At 35.4% G+C, this 22,682-nt stretch overlaps 1 protein-coding gene across 2 annotated transcripts; it reads left to right on the top strand.

Annotated features, from left to right (window-relative positions):
• Positions 1–6,488: 6,488 nt before the first annotated feature.
• lancl1 (LanC antibiotic synthetase component C-like 1 (bacterial)) lies at positions 6,489–21,786 on the top strand. 2 transcript variants are annotated; one of them, XM_067402926.1, is made up of 11 exons: positions 6,489–6,792; positions 8,973–9,070; positions 9,263–9,380; positions 12,468–12,675; positions 15,644–15,791; positions 16,783–16,929; positions 17,056–17,235; positions 18,579–18,755; positions 19,675–19,747; positions 20,399–20,477; positions 20,569–21,786. In XM_067402926.1, the coding sequence occupies exons 2-10, from the start codon at positions 8,984–8,986 to the stop codon at positions 20,473–20,475; spliced, it is 1,215 nt and encodes a 404-aa protein (XP_067259027.1). In that variant the 5' UTR covers positions 6,489–6,792; positions 8,973–8,983; the 3' UTR covers positions 20,476–20,477; positions 20,569–21,786. The 2 variants fall into 2 exon arrangements, with proteins under 2 accessions (XP_067259027.1, XP_067259028.1); XM_067402927.1 differs by having other exon boundaries at positions 6,561–6,600.
• The last annotated feature ends 896 nt before the right edge of the window (positions 21,787–22,682 follow it).

Genomic DNA, 22,682 nt, shown 5'->3' with positions numbered 1-22,682 from the left:
TATATATATATATATATATATATATATATATAATAATATATTTTTTTATATTTTGTAAAAAAATTAATAAAATTAAATTAAATTATATATATATATATATATATATATATATATATATATATATATATATATATATATATATATATATGACTTTTACTATATATTAATATATTATAGTTTTAGACCTATAGTTTAATATGTATCATTTTGAATTAGGTTGTATTTTTATATTTTCAGTTATTTTATTTTTAGTTAATATTTTAGTAATTTTGCAATGTGATTTTGTTATTTTTATTAGAGTTTGTTAGTTAGTTTATTTGAGTTTTTGTAATTTTAGTACTTCAACATAAACTTATTTTTTTCTTAGCAGAAGCTTTAAGATAAGATTTTTAATTAAATTTTCAACCCAACTGCTGGGTTTCTCTATTTTTGACCCAAATTTGGGTTGAAACAACCCAGCATTTTTTAAAGTGTATGCAGGTAAAATTATTAAAAATGAGAATTAAAATTAAAACAAGAGAAAAGTTTGCCTACTTATCTTAAAAGCTAGGCCTGTACATGCTAAATAAAACAACCAAGTGGACATACGCTGGAGACAAAGAATAAGAAAATGTCTGATTTTCATCCTCTTAATGTAATTCCTAGCTCTCAAAACCAAATCCTTTGTTTAAAGGGACACACACTTAGGGCTTTTCAAAACACTTAATATTCATCTCCAAGTGCGTCTATTGGATATTTAAAACTTTTCTGAGTGGTGAGAGACAGGGATTATACACCTGTGCAATTACCTCTTAGATCTAGCTATTGTTCCCAAACTGCACAGTAATTATACAGGTGATTGCCACCAGAGAAAAGCCATTGTTCAGACTACAAATTCCGTCATTCACAGTGCTGGAGTTAGCCAATGACACCAACAGTAATCATCCTGTACATATTCAAACATAATGACCACCCACACACACGCTCAAACCAATTCAATGACACCGTAATCACAAACATAACGGATCTATTCTTTGCTAAAACCGTGTTCTGTACTGTAGGTCGTTCCGCACAAAGAACGGGGCTGAACTTTGTCCTTTGAGGGTTAGTGGGAGAGCGGCGAAGAATAGAGAGGAGATCAGTATTCAGTATTCCTGCCATGCTTCTATTAAGTAGGAGAGTGGCAGTCTGATTATCCACATTGTTGGCAGTGGTGGGAGTGGACTGTACTGGGCCATTTTTGCATTAACGTTCTGATCAAATTTTCATAACTCAATTTGGCGGAGGTTTGCATGTTGAGGATTGAGCACATCCGTAAAGCTCTCTGGTGCCTTTGCCCAAGCAATGCACCTTTACCATGACATTGACAGTCCCTTGACAATATTGTGAGGCTGATTGTGCTCAACTGCTCACACTTAATCTTTGTCCAGAGGTACATTTTGTTGCTCTGAGGTTCCACTTTAAAATGCAATATCAGTTGTTGTCACTCTATATCTTCTAATGTTATCTCTTATTATCTGTAATAGATAATAAGACCAAAGATTGCCCATTTAATATACCCAAAACTAGGGGTGTGATGAGACAGTCAGCTCACGAGACATGAAGACAAGATTTTTGCACAGTATGTTTTTAATGTTGTTTATATATCTATGTGGTGTTTTTAATGTGCTTTAAGACAAACCATGTGCATATTCATAAGTCAACACCATTGCTGAGGATTTTCTCTTTAAAACTGCAATGAACTAAACACAGTCTTTACGAAAATGAAATCGCTGGTGTCTGTGACGTCACAAACTACCTTGTAACCAATCACGTCAATGTGCCGGTGGGTTTAGCATATCATTAACCATCTGAAGCAGGAGAGTCTCAATCATCTTTTTCATGCTCCGAGCAAAACTTACATAGCAAGTACTCTACATTACGTCAACATTTTTAGAATTATCTTTGTTTCAGACTAAAAATGTCGACACAACGTAGAATACTTGCAATGTACTGTATGTTCGGAGACCAGCAATATTAATTTCTCATCCATTTTGTTCCATTCTCTGCTTGTTGATGTTGTTGTACGGCAAGAATGTTGTGACAGTTTGTCGGTGTTGTATTTGACCCGCCCCTCCTCCACTAGCTAAAAAGTGACAGTGATGAGTGTTTTACTCAAAGTTGAACATTCTTCAACTCGAGGCGACTGGGAAAAATCATTGAAAAAGCATGAAAAAGACGCGGCGCTCCTATTGAAAACAATTGGAAAAGTACGCAAACCGCTGGAAAAAAACACTTTGGTGAGCCCACGGCCGAAGTTGAGCGAGTGAATCTCTGAGCTTGTGTGAGTGGGTGGAGGTGGGGCTAATTAGCTTATTTATAGATCCGCATATAATAAATGAAGCACATTTTAAGGCATGAAGAATTTTGAATTTAAAAATGTTTAAATTTGTCATTTTGGTGATCAAAGAGGAATTTTAAGGGATACAATTATTGATTACGGGGGACTTTTAATCATCTTGTCATTTCAGTTCTACTTTCTGAGTATGAATGATCATATGCAGTAAAAGACAACAATACTCAAGTACTGTAAAAGGTTTTGACTGCTTCTCTCCTGTGTGATTTCATGAGAGTCTCTTCAGACTTTAGAACTGTACATGATTGACGAGCTTCTAGAACTGTTGACCTCCTATCTGAACTCTTTCCACAGATTGATGAAATAAGTAAAAACAGTATAAATAAAAATGAATAACAGTTTTCTAGTCTTATTAAGTGCAAACAATACAGTAAGTGCAACCATAATCAAAGTACTCTCTCAATATTACAATTTTCTTCAAGCATGATTCAGAGCTGATGGTTACAACTACACAGGCCAGCCTAAAATAGCTTTCATATCAGGAGATATTTTAGTCGCTTTCAAAATGTGCGGGATTGAAATCGCATTTGAATGCGTGCTCGCGTTTTACTTTCGTTTTCGTGATCGTGTGTACTCTGTGAATAAGAACGACGGTGCTGAGTGCGAATTCTACAAGATAAGATATTTATCAGACAGGCTCTTTTGTGCAACGAATCCTCCGCCATGGTCTTGTCAGTCATCTCGTCACTTACTCTCGTCACGTGATCAGTGAACTCTGAATCCTGCTAGATTACGTACAACTGCAGCTTGTTTTGGATGAGCTTGATGGGACTGAAGCGACCGTTATCCAACTGAATTAAATGGTTTTTATTTCTATAAAAAACAAAATGACAGTGGAGGCGTAATGTAAATGTAGCGGTGGCATATTCTATCCTAAGTATTATTGCACACAATAATAATCTTTTACATTGTAATGCTTTTATTTTTCATTTTTGGCATGTTTGTGTGCTGCTGCGTGTCCCTGTATAATAAGCAGAATGCACACACGTTGTGCACCCGCATATGGGCGCATATTACTAACGCGCACTTTAAATAATAAAACAGATATTGCACCATTGACTTTAGACCAGGTTTCATTTGGTCAATGGCACAGTCCTTTTCTGTTGCCTCAAAATAGTAATGCACCTGAACACACCTCGTTTTCAGACCAGCACGCACATGGGCGAACAAATAGGCGCAGAATGCATTTGCTATTTAAACAACATGATAACTCTGTCGGGCTGAAACTAGCAAAAAACACTTGTATGTGTATGATAGGGCCCATAAAACTCAATTCCGTGACACAATAACAGTAGTATCTGTTAAAATATAGTGGTTTTGCTGATCCGCCATGACATGATAGAATGATAAAACCGATACCCGAAAAAAAAAGCTAAATTATCGGGAAAAATATCGGTAAAACCGATTATCGGTCGATCTCTATTAATAATAGACACATGGATACCACAGAGATTATAAAAGACATCAAAGTGCTCTTTTATTGTCAGCTCTATTCATGCATCTCCATCATTTCATGACCGAGTGACCTGTCAGGTAATACTACTGAGAATATTTCACAAATCATATGTGGTCAAAAACAAGGCATTGGATTCTGAAACTGAAAGATAATGTGTCAGTAAAGGTTCCTATAGTCATGGAATTGTGATTTTTTTTTTGAGGTCTGGAAAGCTCTAAAATGAATCAGGGAAGTATTAGTGAATATGATTTTTTAATGCTTCTTTAAAATTTATTTGGTATTACAGAGTTTCTTTCAAATCTGAGGATTTGTTTTGAGTGTTTTGCCTTATTTGAGACATTCAAACACTTAACAGTTGTTTAGATCTATTCAATGATTTTTAAAAATCACAAAGAAGGATAACAAGAAAATTGCATGTGTACATGTTTTCTTGAACATCAGTCTGTCAGAGCTCCATCGCCATGGCAGCAACATGATCGCACTCTTCAGTGTTTCAGGATCCATCACTATCCTTCAGTCCCTCATGAATAATTTAAGTTCTGATGAGACTCTCAAGGATGTTAGAACAAATCAGATAATACATATTCAAAAGTTATCATCTCTTACCAGTAATTAGTTTCTTTTAGTTCATTCATTTGTTAGATGCTGTTTTAAGTCTTAATATTAGAATTCATGAAATGAATGAACAAGTCAAGGTTGAATGGTGAAAAGATGCATGCACATGTATTATATTTACTCACACATATTATTCAATTAATTATACATTTATAAAATGTGCATTTTACTATACCTTCCTAATTGAGAAACGAGAAACTAATGTAAGCAGTTGTAATTAAATTGATTAATTTGGTGTCCAAAATGTAACAAATGCACATTATGTAATGTTGCATTTTCTGGTTTCATTGATTGATTATCTTGGTTTGTTACTCACTGTATATTTGCACTGAATTACATTAATAGAAGCAATGCTTCTTAAATTTCTAATTGAGGATCACAGTTTACATATTTTTAATCTTTAACTTTAACACTTAAAGGATTAGTTCACTTTCAAATAAAAATTTCCTGATAATTTACTCGCCCCCATGTCATCCAAGATGTTCATGTCTTTCTTTCTTCAGTCAAAAATAAAATTAAGGTTTTTGATAAAAACATTCCAGGATTTTTCTCCATATAGTGGACTTCAATGGAGCCCAAACAGTTAAAGGTCAAAATTACAGTTTACAGCGATCCCAGACAAGGAATAAGTGTCTTATCTAGAGAAACCATCGCTCATTTTCTAAAAAAAAATTAAAATGTTTATACGTTTTAACCATAAAATCTTAAACTAGCTCTCTTCTTCTTCTTCTCTATTTGAATTCCAGCAGTGTAGACACTGCTAAGTGTATTACTGCCCTCCACAGGTCAAAGTTTGAACTAAACTGTCATATACAATATGCTAGTGCAAGTATATAACAGTTAAAACTTTGACCTGAGGAGGGCAGTAATAGACTTAGCAGCGTCTACAATGCCGGAATTCTAATAGAGAAGAAGAAGAAGAAGAGAGCTAGTTCAAGATGAGCATTTATATATTTTTTATTTTTTTTATTTTTTAGAAAATTAGCAATGGTTTCTCTAGATACGACCCTTATTCCTCGTCTGGGATCATGTAGAACGCTTTGAAGCTGCACTGAAACTGTAATTTTGAGCTTCAACCATTTGGGCTAGATTAAGTCAGTGCCCAAGGAAGTCGACCAGAAGTTGAAGTCGGCCGGGTGCCGCCATCTTGTAGCAGAACTTCACTTGCGTTAGCATCCCCATTGACTCCCATTCATTTTGGCGTCACTTTGACAGTGAATAACTTTACATCTGAGGCGTTTAAAGACTCCATTTGTCCATTATTTATTTCCAAAGATACACAACAATGTATAAAGGGCTCCATTACCTTCTATGTTACATTATGGCCCCGTAGAAACAGTTTTTGTAAAAATAAGCTAACGATTGCGTCATAACCACTCGACTCTCTGTCGCACACTAGAGAAATTACCGTACAGACAGGAGGAGAAGCTTGCAGGCAATCGGGGAGATTATCTTAATATGGCATACTGGTGTTACATTTTAAAATACTATACAAAATAATTAATCAGAATACTTACTCCTGCTCACTCACGCCAAAGAACTCCCCGCTCAAGCTCTTTGTCTCTGTAAGATTAACGATGGCAGTTTTCACGCACAGCTACTATAAGATTTACACCTGTCAGACAGGTTGCGGACGTCATCAAGCTTAGTGTGAGTCTGCGCGTCAGAAACGGAAGTGCTAAAAATCGCTAAAAATGGGCTTCACTTGACTCAATTGAGTTCCAATGGGGTCGCTGTGTCCATTTCTTTTACTGTCTATGGATTAAGTCCACTATATGGAGAAAAATCCTGGAATGTTTTCATCAAAAATCTTAATTTCTTTTCGACTGAAGAAAGAAAGACATGAACATCTTGGATGACATGGGGGTGAGTAAATTATCAGGAAATTTTAATTTGAACGTGAACTAATCCTTTAAAGCAATGAAAATCTCAAAATAAAAATAAAAAAGTTATCTCCTGTTCAATAGTGTAGTAAACCTCCTCAAAACCAGATGGCGGCAGTCAGAACTGTGGGGTTGTCCACGCATGCTCAGTTTCAGCAGCTCATCAGTTGTTTCAGTGCAGCATGTCTCACTTCACTGTACTGTTGGAGTAACACATACTCCGGGATATTGGTTTAATTTCGAGTCGGAGAGACTGTCAGGCTCGTCCGACAGTGAGTAACTTTAGTAACGTGTAGATCTGTGCTGAATCGAGTCGCGGAGTGTTTTGAACGATTCAGTCCAATTTGGTGAAGTAGTTCGACCAGTTCACTAAAAAGAACCGGTTGAAAAGATTCGTTCCATCACGAACCGGACATCACTAGTGAGCAGACGTGAAGAATTCTACAGTGGACTGATTCACGGCGGTATGTTCACTGTTATTGAATAAACGTTGTTTTTGTAGTTATTTAGCTAGATCGCATTTGATTAGAAAGACTATCTGCGCATTTATATCCTTATTTGTGCTTTTGATACAAGTAGCCTCGAGATAGCGTGTGTTTCTAGACCCGTTTTATTTCCTAAAGATTTATTCACAAATAAATGATTGCAGCTTTATAGAACGGATAATTAAGCAAAGATAGAATAATTTCCATTTTACTAGTGTATAAAGGCACGTTGGCCTTGTGCGTATTCATGAAAAAGGCCTTTAGGCCCGTTTCAAACCGCACGCGTAGGCAGCACGTATTTTTTTTATTCGGCGTCCATGTTAACAGAAGCCAGTTTCACACTTCCGGGTTTCTTGCTTCCGGATTGGCCCACGCTAGGGTACGGTTTTTTCCGGTTACTGCGATGACTGAGCCTAACAATAACCAGTTTGGAAAGTCTTTGTACGAATTAAATATCATGAAAATGTCTTGTTAGCTCTAATTAAGAGCTATAATTAGAAATAATTCGAAATGGCGGCGCTTCACTTGGTTTTGTTATTCTCCGTGTCTGTTTGGTGCGCAGTGTTGAAAATGTCGTAGTTGCTCTGCTTACTGTAGATTAATGCAACTATGATTGATGTATGTGGAAATAAGTTGTCTTAGTTTCATCATTTTAATCGGTCAGGATTAGTAATAAAACATGTTTCAATGTGGCATATAGTGTCGTGACATTAATACATGCTAAATATCAAGCATGTATTAAACTCACGACATTTTCTAAGTAATCCTGACCGTATAGAATGGTGAAACCAAGACATCATAGGCTATAGGTGTATAATACATTATGTGTGTATGTATATGTGTGTATATATGACGAATAAGGTTTTTAAAAGTGTAAAAACAAAACATAAGGGAGATATAATTAATTTTGAAGTTCTATTAAGTGTTAACAATGAGATTGTGGTTTTTATGATCGATTAACACTGCTTTTGTTATTTTTTATTAGATGGACAAAATTTGTCACCAAAAAAGGGTTTTACCGAATGACGCTTTTGGTTATACCGAATGACAATAGTGCTAACAGTATCTATCTAGCTAGCAAAAGGACAAACATTTTATATTTAGTACAAGTTTTAAAAATATTTCAACATTTTCCATGTCTTATAGCGGTTATACCGAATGACCTGATGTTTCGGGACATGCGTATGAGCAAGTGAAAACATCAAATAGTTAAGAGAGAGTTAGTTACTTTGCTTCATGACCATGTGGTCCTTTGCAGGTGTCTGAAAGAAGTCACATGATATTGACCACATGACTTGATTTAAAAAGGTCCCTTTATATTGGTTACTCCGAATGACATCAATGAAATTAATTTTTCTGGACATTCTTTCTCATAACAAAGCAACGACTTCTGCACATAATTTGAATGCCATTTTGCACTATGTTTATATATGATGTTATAAAATCATGCCAGAATAAAAAAATCTATACATTTATTACATTCTAAGATATTTTAATCACAAATGAAATGGTTGTATTGGCCTTTGGATGGTTAAACCGAATGACCTTTTGATACTTCATAATCATTAAAATACCTTTTATATGTAGCAAAATATAATTCAAACCTTTTGAATTCGATAAAAGAGATCTAGGTGTGCTACCTTACATACTTTGGATGTCATATCTTTGTTTTTTTATTTATTATAATAATAAAAAAAAAAATCACACACACATATAAACACGCACATATATATACACACAAGCAGCATCTGTGACATGACAGCTGGTGAATTAAAACCACCCGCCAGTAAATTTTAGTGCAGTCTGAGGAGCTGTATAGCTACAAACAAGTACAGCTTAATTTCTTTGTAGATTATACAACAGCAACTTGGAAAACAGTCAAAACAGAAAAGTTAAGAAGCAATATTTGAGAAAAGAGAACATTACTGATGTAATTTTTTAGCATTTGTTCTGAGCCACTTCCAAATGTGGTCAGAAACAATTCACCAGTAATGCTGATGTAATAAGGTCACAGGTGTATGTTTGTAATTTACAGAGGCTTCAAACGTGGCTCATCCAATCAGAATCAAGGACCGGAACTATTTGTTTTATAAATAGGTTTTTAGACACATCCAGTATGTAATGCATCTGCTATGTTTTTAATCTGTGCTTTTTTCCAGATCACTCAAAAATGTCTGAACAACGAGCCTTAAAGAATCCTTACCTAGATTACACTGGGCCTGGATGTGCGCAAGACCTGTTTGACATGCAGGGAAATGTGAGTGATTCCAAAAAGTGGCATAGAACTACTGAATCTTACAAATATTATGCTATTCTTAGAAATAATTGGAGTACCATAGTATATATAGATATAGCCTTCACTGAATTACATTAATACACTGCTCACCCTTTTTCATGACTGTATTCATTATCATATCTGATTTATCAATCTTATGTTTGCTCTATGCAGTTGACCCAGCATTTTGCCAGCTGTATAAGCAGTAAGATCGGTGAGCTGCTGGCAATCATGGAGAATGGACTGAAGACAGCTGACCCCAGAGACTGTACTGGCTACACTGGCTGGGCAGGTGAGAACACACACGATTATTAAAAAAATATATATATTAATACACATTCAGTGAAAATGTAAATGGCAAAGTATCATTGAAATCAGCCTCTATAGATGGGGTTGCTTAAAGGGATAGTCCACCCAAAAATGAAGATTCTGTCATTATTTACTCAGCCTCATGTTGTTCCAAACCTCTATCCCTTTCTGGTAACACTTTATTTCCACTTTAATCATTCTACTAAATACAAGTAACTTTGCAACTACATGTCAATAGTTAATAATCCCAACTTATTCCACCATATTGCACATTGCATTCTCTCCCATTCATAAGCATTATGAATGCATCATCTTTGTATATATAAAGTCTTTGCTCTAAGTATCTTTGCAAGATACTGTGTTGGCAGTTGCACTTGCAGGAGCTAGGAATCTAGTGCTTGAATGTTTGCACTTTGCAGTGAATCAATGTAGTTACCTACATTTGCTTTTGTTTTTCTTTCTTCCTTTGTTTTCTTCGAAAAGATACGCTTCACGTTTGGATGGAAAACCCAGCTACTTGCGTCGTTCATAAAAAAATAAGCATTTTTGAATGAATCGTTTGAAAGAATGACTCCAATGACTAACTCGTTAAGACTGTTATTCGCTGCCACCTACTGGTGGTAATAAGTGTCTTTTTTACTATTCAATATTGTAATCATTTTAAAACATTAAACTCATAGAATTATATATATAAAATTAAAACATAAACTATAAATTTTTAAAGACTTCTGTAATGTATTATTAATTGACCATAGGCCATGAATCTGTGATTCTAGTCTTTTATTCCCATCATAATGAAATTTGAAATGTCTGGGAAAAGTCCTGGAAAATGATCTCTGAAAAAGACTGGGAACCCTGAGTCTATGAGATAGTTGACAAGTAGTTGCTAATTCATGATATGGTCGACATAATTCATGACATGGTCGACATGTAGTTGCTAATTCATGACATGGTCGACATGTAGTTGCTAATTTATGATATAGTCGACATGTAGTTGCTAATTCATTACATGGTCGACATGTAGTTGCTAATTTATGATATGGTCGACATTTGCTAATTCATGATATAGTCAACATGTAGTTGCTAATTCATGATATGGTCGACATGTAGTTGCTAATTCATGATATGGTCGACATAATTCATGACATGGTCGACATGTAATTGCTAATTCATGACATGGTCGACATGTAGTTGCTAATTCATGATATAGTTGACATGTAGTTGCTATTTCATGATATAGTTGACATGTAGTTGCTAATTCATGATATGGTCGACATGTAGTTGCTAATTCATGATATGGTCGACATGTAGTTGCTAATTCATGATATGGTCGACATGTAGTTGCTAATTCATGATATGGTCATCATGTAGTTGCTAATTCATGATATGGTCGACATGTAGTTGCCCGATCATGATATGGTCGACATGTAGTTGCCCGATCATGATATGGTCGACATGTAGTTACCCGATCATGATATAGTTGACATGTAGTTGCTAATTCATGATATGGTCGACATGTAGTTGCTAATTCATGATATGGTCAACATGTAGTTGCTAATTCATGATATGGTCAACATGTAGTTGCTAATTTATGATATGGTCGACATTTGCTAATTCATGATATAGTCGACATGTAGTTGCTAATTCATTATATGGTTGACAAGTAGTTGCTAATTCATGTTATGGTCGACATAATTCATGACATGGTCGACATGTAGCTTCTAATTCATGATATGGTCGACATGTAGTTGCTAATTCATGACATGGTCGACATGTAGTTGCTAATTCATGACATGGTCGACATGTAGTTGCTAATTCATGACATGGTCGACATGTAGTTGCTAATTCATGATATAGTCGACATGTAGTTGCTAATTTATGACATGGTCGACATGTAGCTTCTAATTCATGATATGGTCGACATGTAGCTTCTAATTCATGATATGGTCGACATGTAGTTGCTAATTTATGACATGGTCGACATGTAGTTGCTAATTCATGATATGGTCATCATGTAGTTGCCCAATCATGATATGGTCGACATGTAATTGCTAATTTATGATATGGTCGACCTGTAGTTGCTAATTCATGACAATGATCGACATGTAGTTGCTAATTTAAGATATAGCCTAGTCGACATGTAGTTTCTAATTCATGATATGGTCAACGTGTAGTTGCTAATTTATGACATGGTCGACATGTAGTTGCCCGATCATGATATGGTCGACATGTAGTTGCTAATTCATGATATGGTCGACATGTAGTTGTTAATTCATGATATAGTCGACATGTAGTTGCAAATTCATGATATATTTGACATGTAGTTGCTGAAATTAAATGATATAGTTGACTTGTATTTTCTGCAGATTCATGATATATTTGACATGTAGTTGCAAATTCATGATATGGTTGACATGTAGTTGCTAATTCAATATATAGATGACATGGAGTTGCTGCAAATAAATGATATAGTTGATATGTAGTTGCAAATTTATTATATAGTTGACGTGATTGCTATATTTGATATGTAGTTGCTGTGAATTAATGATATAGTTGACATGTAGTTGCAAATTCTTGATATGATTGACATGTAGTTGCAAAGTAACTTATAGTTAGTGGACCACCGAATAAAGTGTAAATGCATTTCTTTCTTCTGCTGAACACAAAGGAAGGTATTTTGAACAGTGTTGATAATCAAATAGTTTCGGTTCCCATTGAGTTCCACTGTTTTTTTTGGAGGTTTTTTTGTTCATACAATGTAAGTCAATGGGAAACAAAACTGTTTAGTTACCAACATTCTTCAAAATACCGTCCTTTGTGTTCAGCAAAAGAACAACAAAAAGTCATACATTTTTGGAACGACATGAGGGTGAGAAAATGATGACAGAATTTTTGGGTGGGCTATCCCTTTAAGGGATACGCAGGTATAATTTTGTCCAATGCATTGAAATCTGATTATTGTTATAGTAACTTTTTAAATGATTTATTATAGTTCACTACTCATGTTCGTGGTTTTACATCATGAAACTACGTGGCCCACATTGCTAAGTCCCCCCTCCCCCAACTGCAGGCATTGCCCTGCTTTACCTGCATCTCCACAGTGTCTTTGGAGATCCCTCTTACCTCCAGAGGGCTCTGGACTATATCAACCACAGTCTGAGGAGTTTAACCCAGCGCTGGGTGACCTTCTTGTGCGGGGATGCAGGACCGCTGGCTATAGCGGCGGTGGTCTATCATCGCCTCCAGAAACCCCATGAGGCTGAGGAGTGTGTGAACAGGTCTGACCCTGCTCTACCTCCATCTTTGTGTATGTGTTGGGTCGGTGACATCACTCTTCAAATTACAATTTTAGATCTAAACATATAATCATATTAAAAGTTAATTACACATTTTTCAACGTTATTCAAAGATATATTAAAATGTAATTCATAGGGACAACGACATTAGTGTTTTTTTATATATATATATATATATAATTAGTGATTTCTGAATTAAAACGTATTTTGACCGTTTTTGTGAATTAAGATTAGCAGTTAAGCCTTTTTATTAAAATATTAATAATATTGGAATATTATGTAAATGCCAAGTAGGGATGCACCGTTATGAAAATTTTGGCCAATACCGATAACCGTGAATTCTTTATATCTGAAAGCCGGTAACCAATATATTTCCCGATCAATCTAAATCCACATTTTTATATAATTTTTGAGAGTCTGATTATAAAAACAAGTCTCACCAGATTAAGATTAGCAGTGAAGCTGTTTTGTTTTAAATTATTAATGATATTAGAATATGTTTTAAATGGCAAGAAGGTATGCACCGACATGAAAATTTTGGACGATTCCAATATTTCTTTATATTTGAAGGCCGATAACCAATATATTGGCCGATAACTCTTAAATCAACGTTTTTATATATATTTTTTGAGCCTGATTACAAAAACAAAAGTCTCACCATTTAAAAGCCATGTCCCAGGCACTTCAACATAAATCAAACATGTACAGTATCCTAGTTTGAACCAATGTAAGTTTTAAAATTAATTTTACACTCCAATGGCCAACTTTCTTTATCAAAAAAAAGTAAAAAAAAAAAATAAAATAAATAATGCAAAGAAGTTATTGGACAACATTTCTTGGGTATAAAGAGTCTAAAGGCATGTGTCATGATAAATAAAATGGAATAGCCTCTGCACGGACAATAATGAAATGATTTTAATTAAACCATATTAATGAAAAAGATGCAAGAAAAATAAAAGTGCTATTTATTATTAATAATGCATCAATGTTTTTTTTGTTTTTTTTAAACATTAAAATTAATATTACTGTTTCAAACAACAGCATGTATCTTCACAAAATGATGCGAATGCTAGACTTGTGCCGATATTCTGTAATGCGATAAATCGCGATAATGAATATGCACAATATTGTAATCGTCGGCACTTCAGAATACCGTAAATAATATATTACCAATTATTATTTTTTTTATAAGACAATTAAGAATACGAATACTTTACCCATCAATCGTATAAAAGGCACGACACCGCTGTATTCTGCATCAAAGGGACACGCGCTCAGATGTAAACAATCCCAACGTGCACGAAAAGCACATGGCGGAACCATTGAAGGAGACGAGCTGAATGAAAGTGCGCGTTCACTCTCTGACAGCAGAGGGCGCTGATGGAACAGCAGCGTGCAGCGGTTACCATGGAAACCGTGCAACCAAATTAACTGCACTAGTGAAGTTTTTAAATTGCTTCAAATAGCCATTAATTTTTTTGTAATCTCAGTGTTGTTCATCACAGCACCAAATACTGTATACTTAAAAAAGACTTAAAAGGATATTTATTTTCAAACCTAAACATTTTTATATTTTAATCTGGACTACAACATGCCCTAATGATTAGAAATGTTCTGATTATTTGTCATTGTTCAGTAAAACTTTGAAAACATACAGCTTCATTAGTTATCATGTTAATTCATTATCACTAAACTGACAATAAAATACTTATAAAGTATTAATTATTATTAATTAAAGTTAATTTCTTAGTTACTATTTAATAACATTACTAAAATGAAAATAACTTATTTAATGGACCTGAGATAAAACTAACAATGATCAGTTGTGTTTCTAAAAAAATAACACTTTCTGTATCAAATGTAGCTATTGCTCAGTCTTAGTTAATGCATTAAATAAAGTGTTATCTGTTGTTCTTTATAGCCTAATCCTTTTGCATTTTAATCTGTTTGAAAATTTCAGTCAGTTGTTTTGTTTTATTACAAAAAGAGTTCTTAAATCTGTTAAACTATGACAAAAATGGTTTTGCAACTTATTTTAATATCGTGATAATACCGTATACCGTGATAAAAGCTTCATCAATTATTTGCAACATGAAAATTTGATACCGTCACATGCCTAGTGAATGCACAATTGAACTTGAACTAATTGAGTTTCATACTCAATCATTTCAATCAAGCAATTCCATCATGGCAAACAGTGCACATCTGAAGTGTCTCAGCTGACGAAAATAGCCCATTATCTATGGGCTTTTATATATCGGCCAAATTTTCTTATCAGGTCGATAACGATAACAATAAAAAAACAACATATATCGGCCGATAACGATATGGTGGCTGATATATCATGCATCCCTAATGCCAAGTCAAAGTCACTTTATTTTCACATGATAGAAATCTACAAAACGACTATAGTTTAGTTTTTCGGATACCACATTTTATAGTTAATTAAAAGTATTTTTGTTAAACTTTTTTTCAAAAGTGTATGAAACCAACATTTCAAACTCACTCTTTGAAGGATTTCTCTCAGACATCCTTATTTGTCACTGACCCGTGTAAACATGATAAACATTGGGAATGTAGATGATTTAAATGAAGTAGGAGAGTTAAATATTTACTTTAGTCCAAAAAGATGATATATTGAAGGAATGACTATTGAAATGTATTGTTTGTTTGTCGGCTGTCCACATTGAGTCTAATTTCTTGTCTCGTATCTTTTGGATTGCTGGCTTGTTTATAACTTAACACTAATAGAATTGCCCTGGAATATTCCCAGGAGCTGGTGTTCATTAAAAATCTCATACTAAGATTCCAGGATGAGGGTGAAATGTGGAGGATTTCTTGGTCTATAGGGCAGCACAGCTCTTTTTGTGTCCTGTTTCTCTTTCCCTGTCTTGACAGGGTTTCATTCCCAGGGGATCTTATTGTGATCTATTTGCTCGAATGTTTCCAGGCTGCTGCAGTTGTACCAGTCAGTAGTGCAGGGGAAAGGCAGTCTTCCTGATGAGCTGCTCTATGGCAGATTGGGCTATCTTTACTCCCTCATCTTCATTAACCAGCACTTTCAGCAGGAGAAGATCCCCATTCAATACATTCAACAGGTCTGTCACCATTCATTTGGCCTGAAACCTGAACAAAAGCACATGACATCACATTTTAACACAGGGTGTGTGGTTAATATCAGTTAAGATAAACACAACATGACCAAAATTTACCATTTGTATTACATCAATGAATGCCCCTAGTCTTACTGGGGAAAAAAAAAAAAAAGTTTTAAATAAAATGTAATATATTTCTCAGTTTATGCAATTACTTCTGTCATCTGCTGATGTAACCAATAACATGCAAGCAGTGAAAAATATATCAAAAATGTTTGTTGTTTATATACAATATCAAAAGTTAATATTGTAGCCTAACTTTCATAATCTAATCAAATCCGAATGGATAAAACTGAGCCTACATTTTTTTTCTTGTTTAAATGAAATGTAGTTTTCAATGTGCGGTAATAAATGTAGAAAGCAGGGCAGATGACCAATATATACTTCCGTTCAAGTTTGGTGTCAGTAATATTTTGATAGAAATAATCAAAAGTGACAGACTTTTATAATGTTACAAAAGATTTCTATTTCGGAAGACTACTGTTCTTTTGAATTTTTTTATTCATTAAAGAATCCTAAAAAAAAAAGTTTCCGGAAAATATTAAGCAGCACAACGGTTTTCAACACTGATAGTAATCAGAAATGTTTCTTGAGCCGCAAATCAATGTGTCAGAATGATTTCTGAAGGATCATGTGACTGGAGTAGTGATGCTGAAAATTCAGCTTTGATCACAGGATATAAATTAATTCATTGTATTTTACAATATTATTCTTTTCAAAATAAAATTCTTTCAAAAGCATTAAAAAGTCTTCCTATATATTTTGGAACTGACAGTTGACATTTAACTTGTGACTTTGTGATTGCTGACAATCTCAAAATATTGTCCAGTTAACAAGACTCAATATTCAGTAAACAGAAAAATGCCACTTTATGGAAGTTAAAAGTTGTGAAAGAGTGTGTTGTTTTCACTTATTGAACATGCATTTATTTCAGATCTGTGATGCTGTCATGGCTTCAGGGCAGAACCAGTCTCTGAGGAAAAAGATCCAGGAACAAAGCCCTCTAATGTACGAGTGGTATCAGGAGGAGTATGTGGGTGCAGCCCATGGACTGTCAGGGATCTATTACTACCTGATGCAGGTGAGCACTCAGAATACATGCATTATTGACTGAGGAAACAGCAAATTGGTGGGGGGAAACTATAATAACAATTTAACAATAATAATGTTAAAATCAATCAAACAAACAAATTTTCTCTCCCTATAGCCTGGATTTGTTGCCGAGGACAGGCTTTCGTATCTAGTCAAACCCAGTGTGAACTATGTGTGTCAGCTGAAGTTTCAATCAGGCAATTACCCACCATGTGTCGGTGATTCTCGGGATCTTCTGGTGCACTGGTGTCACGGCTCTCCAGGAGTTATCTACATGTTGATACAGGCTTTCAAGGTACAATTCTTCATGTCAGTTATTTTATTCTTAAATCTTAGTCAAAAGATCATTTAAAGTCATTTTTGTGTTAAATGAGAAAAACAAATAAACTTTACAAAATTAGTGTGAGGAAAAAAATACATTTTTAATTTATTTAACAAAGAATTTATTACACAAACTTTTTATTTTTGTTTTTTTATGAATAAGGAAAAATAAATATATATACAGCTATGGAAAAAATTAAGAATAAGAATCTGAATTTTTTCAATAGCTGTATATATATATTTATTTTTTACATAAACAAACTCTTTATTTTATTTTTTATGAATAAGGAAAAAAAAAAAAAAAAAAAAAAATATATATATATATATATATTTATTATTATTATTATTATTAATTATTTATTTATTTATTTATTATTATATTTGTTTTTTTATGAAATTATACTCTTAATAAGAAACAAAACCTGCCAGTAGGAGGCGGTAAATGTCTAAATGAGTGGCTGCATGCAAAATTGCATACTTCCCTACTATATAGTAGGTTCAATTTCTCAGTACTCATAAAAGAGTAGGCAAAAACTTTACTATCACATGAGGCCACAGGAGAGGATTTATGAGTGGCAGTGATGGTGGGTCTCATGATAATGACAACATGGCGAATGTAGTAAGTGTGGATTACATTTATACTATATAAAACATACTTTTTTTTATCTGTCGTGAAGTAATTTCTTACTCATAATAAGTACCTACGCAAAGGAATATGCGATTTTGGACGCAGCCATTGAGTGATTCATTCATTTGATTAATTCAAACGGCTGATTCATTCAGGAATATTGTAAATGGTTCTCTTTATGAATGGGCCATTGAATTATTCATTCGCTCAAATCACGAATTCATTCAGAAATGAAACGGCACATTGCACTCATGCTATTCTGGACAAAAACAGTACTCGTGATATTGCTTAACTCTATCTTATGATATAAGTGAATATGAGACGAACTCATACGGGGGCATTTTTGTCCTGATATCTAGGGGCATATAACTGAATTCTATAGGCTCCATCACACAGTGAATTGCTGCCCGTGTGTGTGTGTGTGTGTGTGTGTGTGTGTGTGTGTGTATGGTTAGCCTATGTATTTTTATTTTGAGTCCAGCAGAAACCCTAGTTTTTAACTGTTGGTATTACAGTGCCATCAAGTGTGAGTAAACCACATTACACACAAGCAAACATGCAGGAGCCTCAAGACTCGAGAAGAATCTGAAGTTATTCACAAGCATTTAAGATCATAGTTTTCTGCCGAATACATTGTCTGCAAAAGTATGGAAATGTCATATTCATGTATAAGCCGTCTTCTTCTGCAGGTGTTTGGTGTGAGGCAGTATCTGGAGGACGCTCTGCAGTGTGGAGAGGTGATCTGGCAGAGGGGTTTGGTGAAGAAGGGCTACGGTCTCTGTCATGGAGCTGCTGGAAACGCTTACGGCTTTCTTGCTCTTTACAAGGCCACCCAGGATCTCAAACACCTCTACAGAGCCTGCATGGTGAGTCTGACCCCTCTTAAGCTTCGAAAATATACACTGACCAGGCATAGCATTATGAGCACTGACAGGTGAAGTGAATAACACTGATTATCTCTTCATCACGGCACCTGTTAGTGGGTGGATATATTAGATGGGTGGGCAAGGCTCATTGATGCACGTGGGCAGCAAAGGCTGGCCCGTGTGGTCCGATCCAACAGATGAGCTACTGTAGGAGGAGAGGAGCACAACAACGAGTTTGAGGTGTTGACTTGGCCTCCAAATTCCCCAGATCTCAATCCAATTGAGCATCTGTGGGATGTGCTGAACAAACAAGTCCAATCCATGGACCTCGCAACTTACAGGACTTAAAGGATCTGCTGTAAACATCTTGGTGCAGATACCACAGCACACCTTCAGGGGTCTAGAGGAGTCCATGCCTCGACGGGTCAGGGCTGTTTTGGCAGCAAAAGGGGACCAACACAAAATTAGGAAGGTGCTCATAATGTTATGCCTGACAGATGTCACATTAGAGTTTTCTTGAACTTTTTTTAAATAGGCATTTAAAAACCCATTTATTTTAAAAGCCTTAAAGGTACAGTAGCAATAAATTGTCATCAAGTACTTGTTTATGAAAAACTAAATTACATTTTTGATTCAAGAGACCTTGACTAGCAATGTAAGTGCACTCCAGGGAAAACTACAGTAAAGAGTAAATCAATCAAAACAATCCCTAATATTAAGCAAGGCTTTTATTCACAAGTGAAGTCTAATATTTTTCAAAGTACTTCAGTGAAATACATTTGTCATGAAGTTTAATACATAGGCATATGCTTATGCATAATCGTGCGACAATAAATCATTGTGCTGTCAGGAGGGGACCTGTCATTGTACAGTTGTATGTACAGAGGCATGATGGGATTTGATGTCTTCTCATCTGCAGTTTGCAGACTGGTGCATGAATTATGGAAGACATGGCTGCCGGACTCCAGATACACCATTCTCATTGTTTGAAGGTAGAGTAAACATTATACATGTATATTTACATTACCGTTCAAAAGTTTGGGGTCGGTAAGATTTTGTTGTTGTTGTTTTTAAAAGAAGTCTCTTCTGATCACCAAGCCTGCATTAATTTGATAACAAATATGGTAAAAACGGCAATATATTGAAATATTTTTACAATTTAAGATAACTTTTCTATTTTCAGATGCAATTATTTCTGTTTGATCATTCTATTATGCTGATGTATTATCAATGTTGAACTGCTAAATATTTTTGTGGAAACCATGATATATTGTTTTTCAGGATTCTTTGATAAATTAAAAATTAAACAGCATTTATTTAAAATAAAACAATCTTATGTAACATTATAAACTGCTTTTAATGTCACTTTTGATCAGTTTAATGCATCCTTGCTGAATAAAAGTATTTTTCTTTTTTTTTTCCTAATTACTGATCCCAAATTTTTATTTATATATATATATATATACTGCAGATGAGAATTTGAACAAAAAAAACCAGACAAAAAACAAAACAAATTTTATATATATATAAATTTGTTTTGTTTTTTGTCTTTTTTTTGTTCAAATTCTGAATAGTGAGTATTACAAACATTTTATTTTACACCGGATTAACTAGTAATTTATCATCTCTTTTGTCTCATGAAGGAATGGCAGGCACAATTTATTTCCTGGTTGACTTGCTGCAACCAACTAAAGCCAAGTTCCCTGCTTTTGAGTTGTAAAGGTAGCTATACCTCTGATTTTAAACATTTGACTGTCCAGACATTTAATTATGCGAATAAAACCCTTGCTAACTTCAAAGTGCCTCATTCCAGACTGTTCCGGATCATTGAGCTTTTTCGCTTGAGCTTCCTAGAGCTGGAAGAAGGCCTCCTCTGATGGTGGAATAGTCTCACTCTGCTTGTGCGTCTGCATGCTTTGGATGCAATCTAGGCTATATAGATGAAGGTTCTTTTGGAAGCTTTTTAAATATGCTTAACCGATTGCACTTTTTCTTTTCTTTTTTTTTTGTGAATTTTTGATGTTATGGGTATATGTTTGTTAGTATTATTTGTATTACTAATACTCACTGAAAATTGATTATTTTGATGTGTTTGTTAGAATATATATTGATATGACAGCAAGGTAAAGTTTAACATCTCTTTAAATTTTTAAGTAAACTAATTGCACAAAAGTGACTGCTTCAAGATAACACTACAATACAGTGTCAATATGCTTTAAGTTAGCTTAAAGGAATAGTTCACCCTAAAAATGATAATTTTTCACCCCCGAAAATGATCCCATGACTTACTCACCCTCAAGCCATCCTAGGTGTATATGATTTTGTTCTTTCAGACGAACACAATCGGAGTTATATTAAATAATATCCCAGCTCTTCCAAGCTTTATAATGGTAGTGAATGGTTGGTGAGATTTTTGAAGCCCAAAGAAGTGCATCCATCCATCATAAAAGTAATCCATACGACTCCAGGGGGTTAATATCAAAGCGATTGGTTTTTGTTAGAAAAATATCCATATTTGATACTTTATAAACGTAAATGTGTCGGGTCAGAGGTCACCCTTCCACCGGAACTCACTCTCTTGAACATGTACAGCTGTTGCGGAAGCCAGTGATTATAGTTTATAAAGTTTAAAATATGGATATTTTTCTTACAAAAACCTATCGCTTGGCTTCAGAAGGCCTTTATAAACCCTGGAGTTGCATGGATTACATTTATGATGGATGGATGCACTTTTTTTGGGCTTTAAAATCTTGTGCCCCATTCACTGTCATTATAAAGCTTGGAAGAGCCAGAACTCCAATTGTATAAGTCTGAAAGAAGAAAGTCATATACACCTAGGATGTCTTGAGGATGAATAGGTGAACTATTCTTTTAATGCTTTGCTTTCTGTATTAGTAATGTCCTTTTTTTTTTTTCTTGATAATACTAGTAGTGATATCAGAGGATGTGCTGCAAAAATTACTTTTTTTTTAAATGGTGAAACAATCTGTTAATATTTTCATCTGCACAGCAATAAAAATAAGGAAAAGAGTATGGTGTTTATCTCTGTCTTTTAACATTCTCACATCACATTAAAGGTGCAGTATGCGATTTCTGAGTAACTGTTGAAAGTGGATCGGACTGAGTGATACAAGACACTTGTAGCCAGTCAGCAGCAGGGGGCGTGTCCACTCATGATGGGGGAGGAGAGAGTGAGTCAGTCAACAGAAGGGGGTGTGTCCACATGATGGGGGAGGAGAGAGAGAGTGAGTCAGTCAACAGAAGGGGGTGTGTCCACATGATGGGGGAGGAGAGAGCAAGAGTGAGTCAGTCAACAGAAGGGGGTGTGTCCACTCATGATGGGGGAGGAGAGAGAGAGAGAGATTGAGTCAGTCAACAGAAGGGGGCGTGTCCACTCATGATGGGGGAGGAGAGAGTGAGTCAGTCAACAGAAGGGGGTGTGTCCACATGATGGGGGAGGAGAGAGAGAGTGAGTCAGTCAACAGAAGGGGGTGTGTCCACATGATGGGGGAGGAGAGAGCAAGAGTGAGTCAGTCAACAGAAGGGGGTGTGTCCACTCATGATGGGGGAGGAGAGAGAGAGAGAGATTGAGTCAGTCAACAGAAGGGGGCGTGTCCACTCATGATGGGGGCGGAGAGAGAGTGAGTCAGTAGGCAGCAGGGGGCGTGTCCACTCATGATAGGGGTGGAGAGTGAGTCAGTAGGCAGCAGGGGGCGTGTCCACTCATGATAGGGGCGGAGAGAGAGTCAGTAGGCAGCAGAGGGCGTGTCCACTCATGATGGGGGAGGAGAGTGAGTCAGTCAACAGTAGGGGGCGTGTCCACTCATGATGGGGGCGGAGAGTGAGTCAGTAGGCAGCAGGGGGCGTGTCCACTCATGATGGGGGCGGAGAGAGTGAGTCAGTAGGCAGAAGGGGGCGTGTCCACTC

The sequence above is a fragment of the Chanodichthys erythropterus genome, chromosome 12 (genome assembly GCF_024489055.1).
Source record: "Chanodichthys erythropterus isolate Z2021 chromosome 12, ASM2448905v1, whole genome shotgun sequence".
Classification (NCBI taxonomy): domain Eukaryota; kingdom Metazoa; phylum Chordata; class Actinopteri; order Cypriniformes; family Xenocyprididae; genus Chanodichthys; species Chanodichthys erythropterus.
Note: the sequence above shows the minus strand (reverse complement) of the source record. Positions and strands in the feature narration are given on the sequence as shown.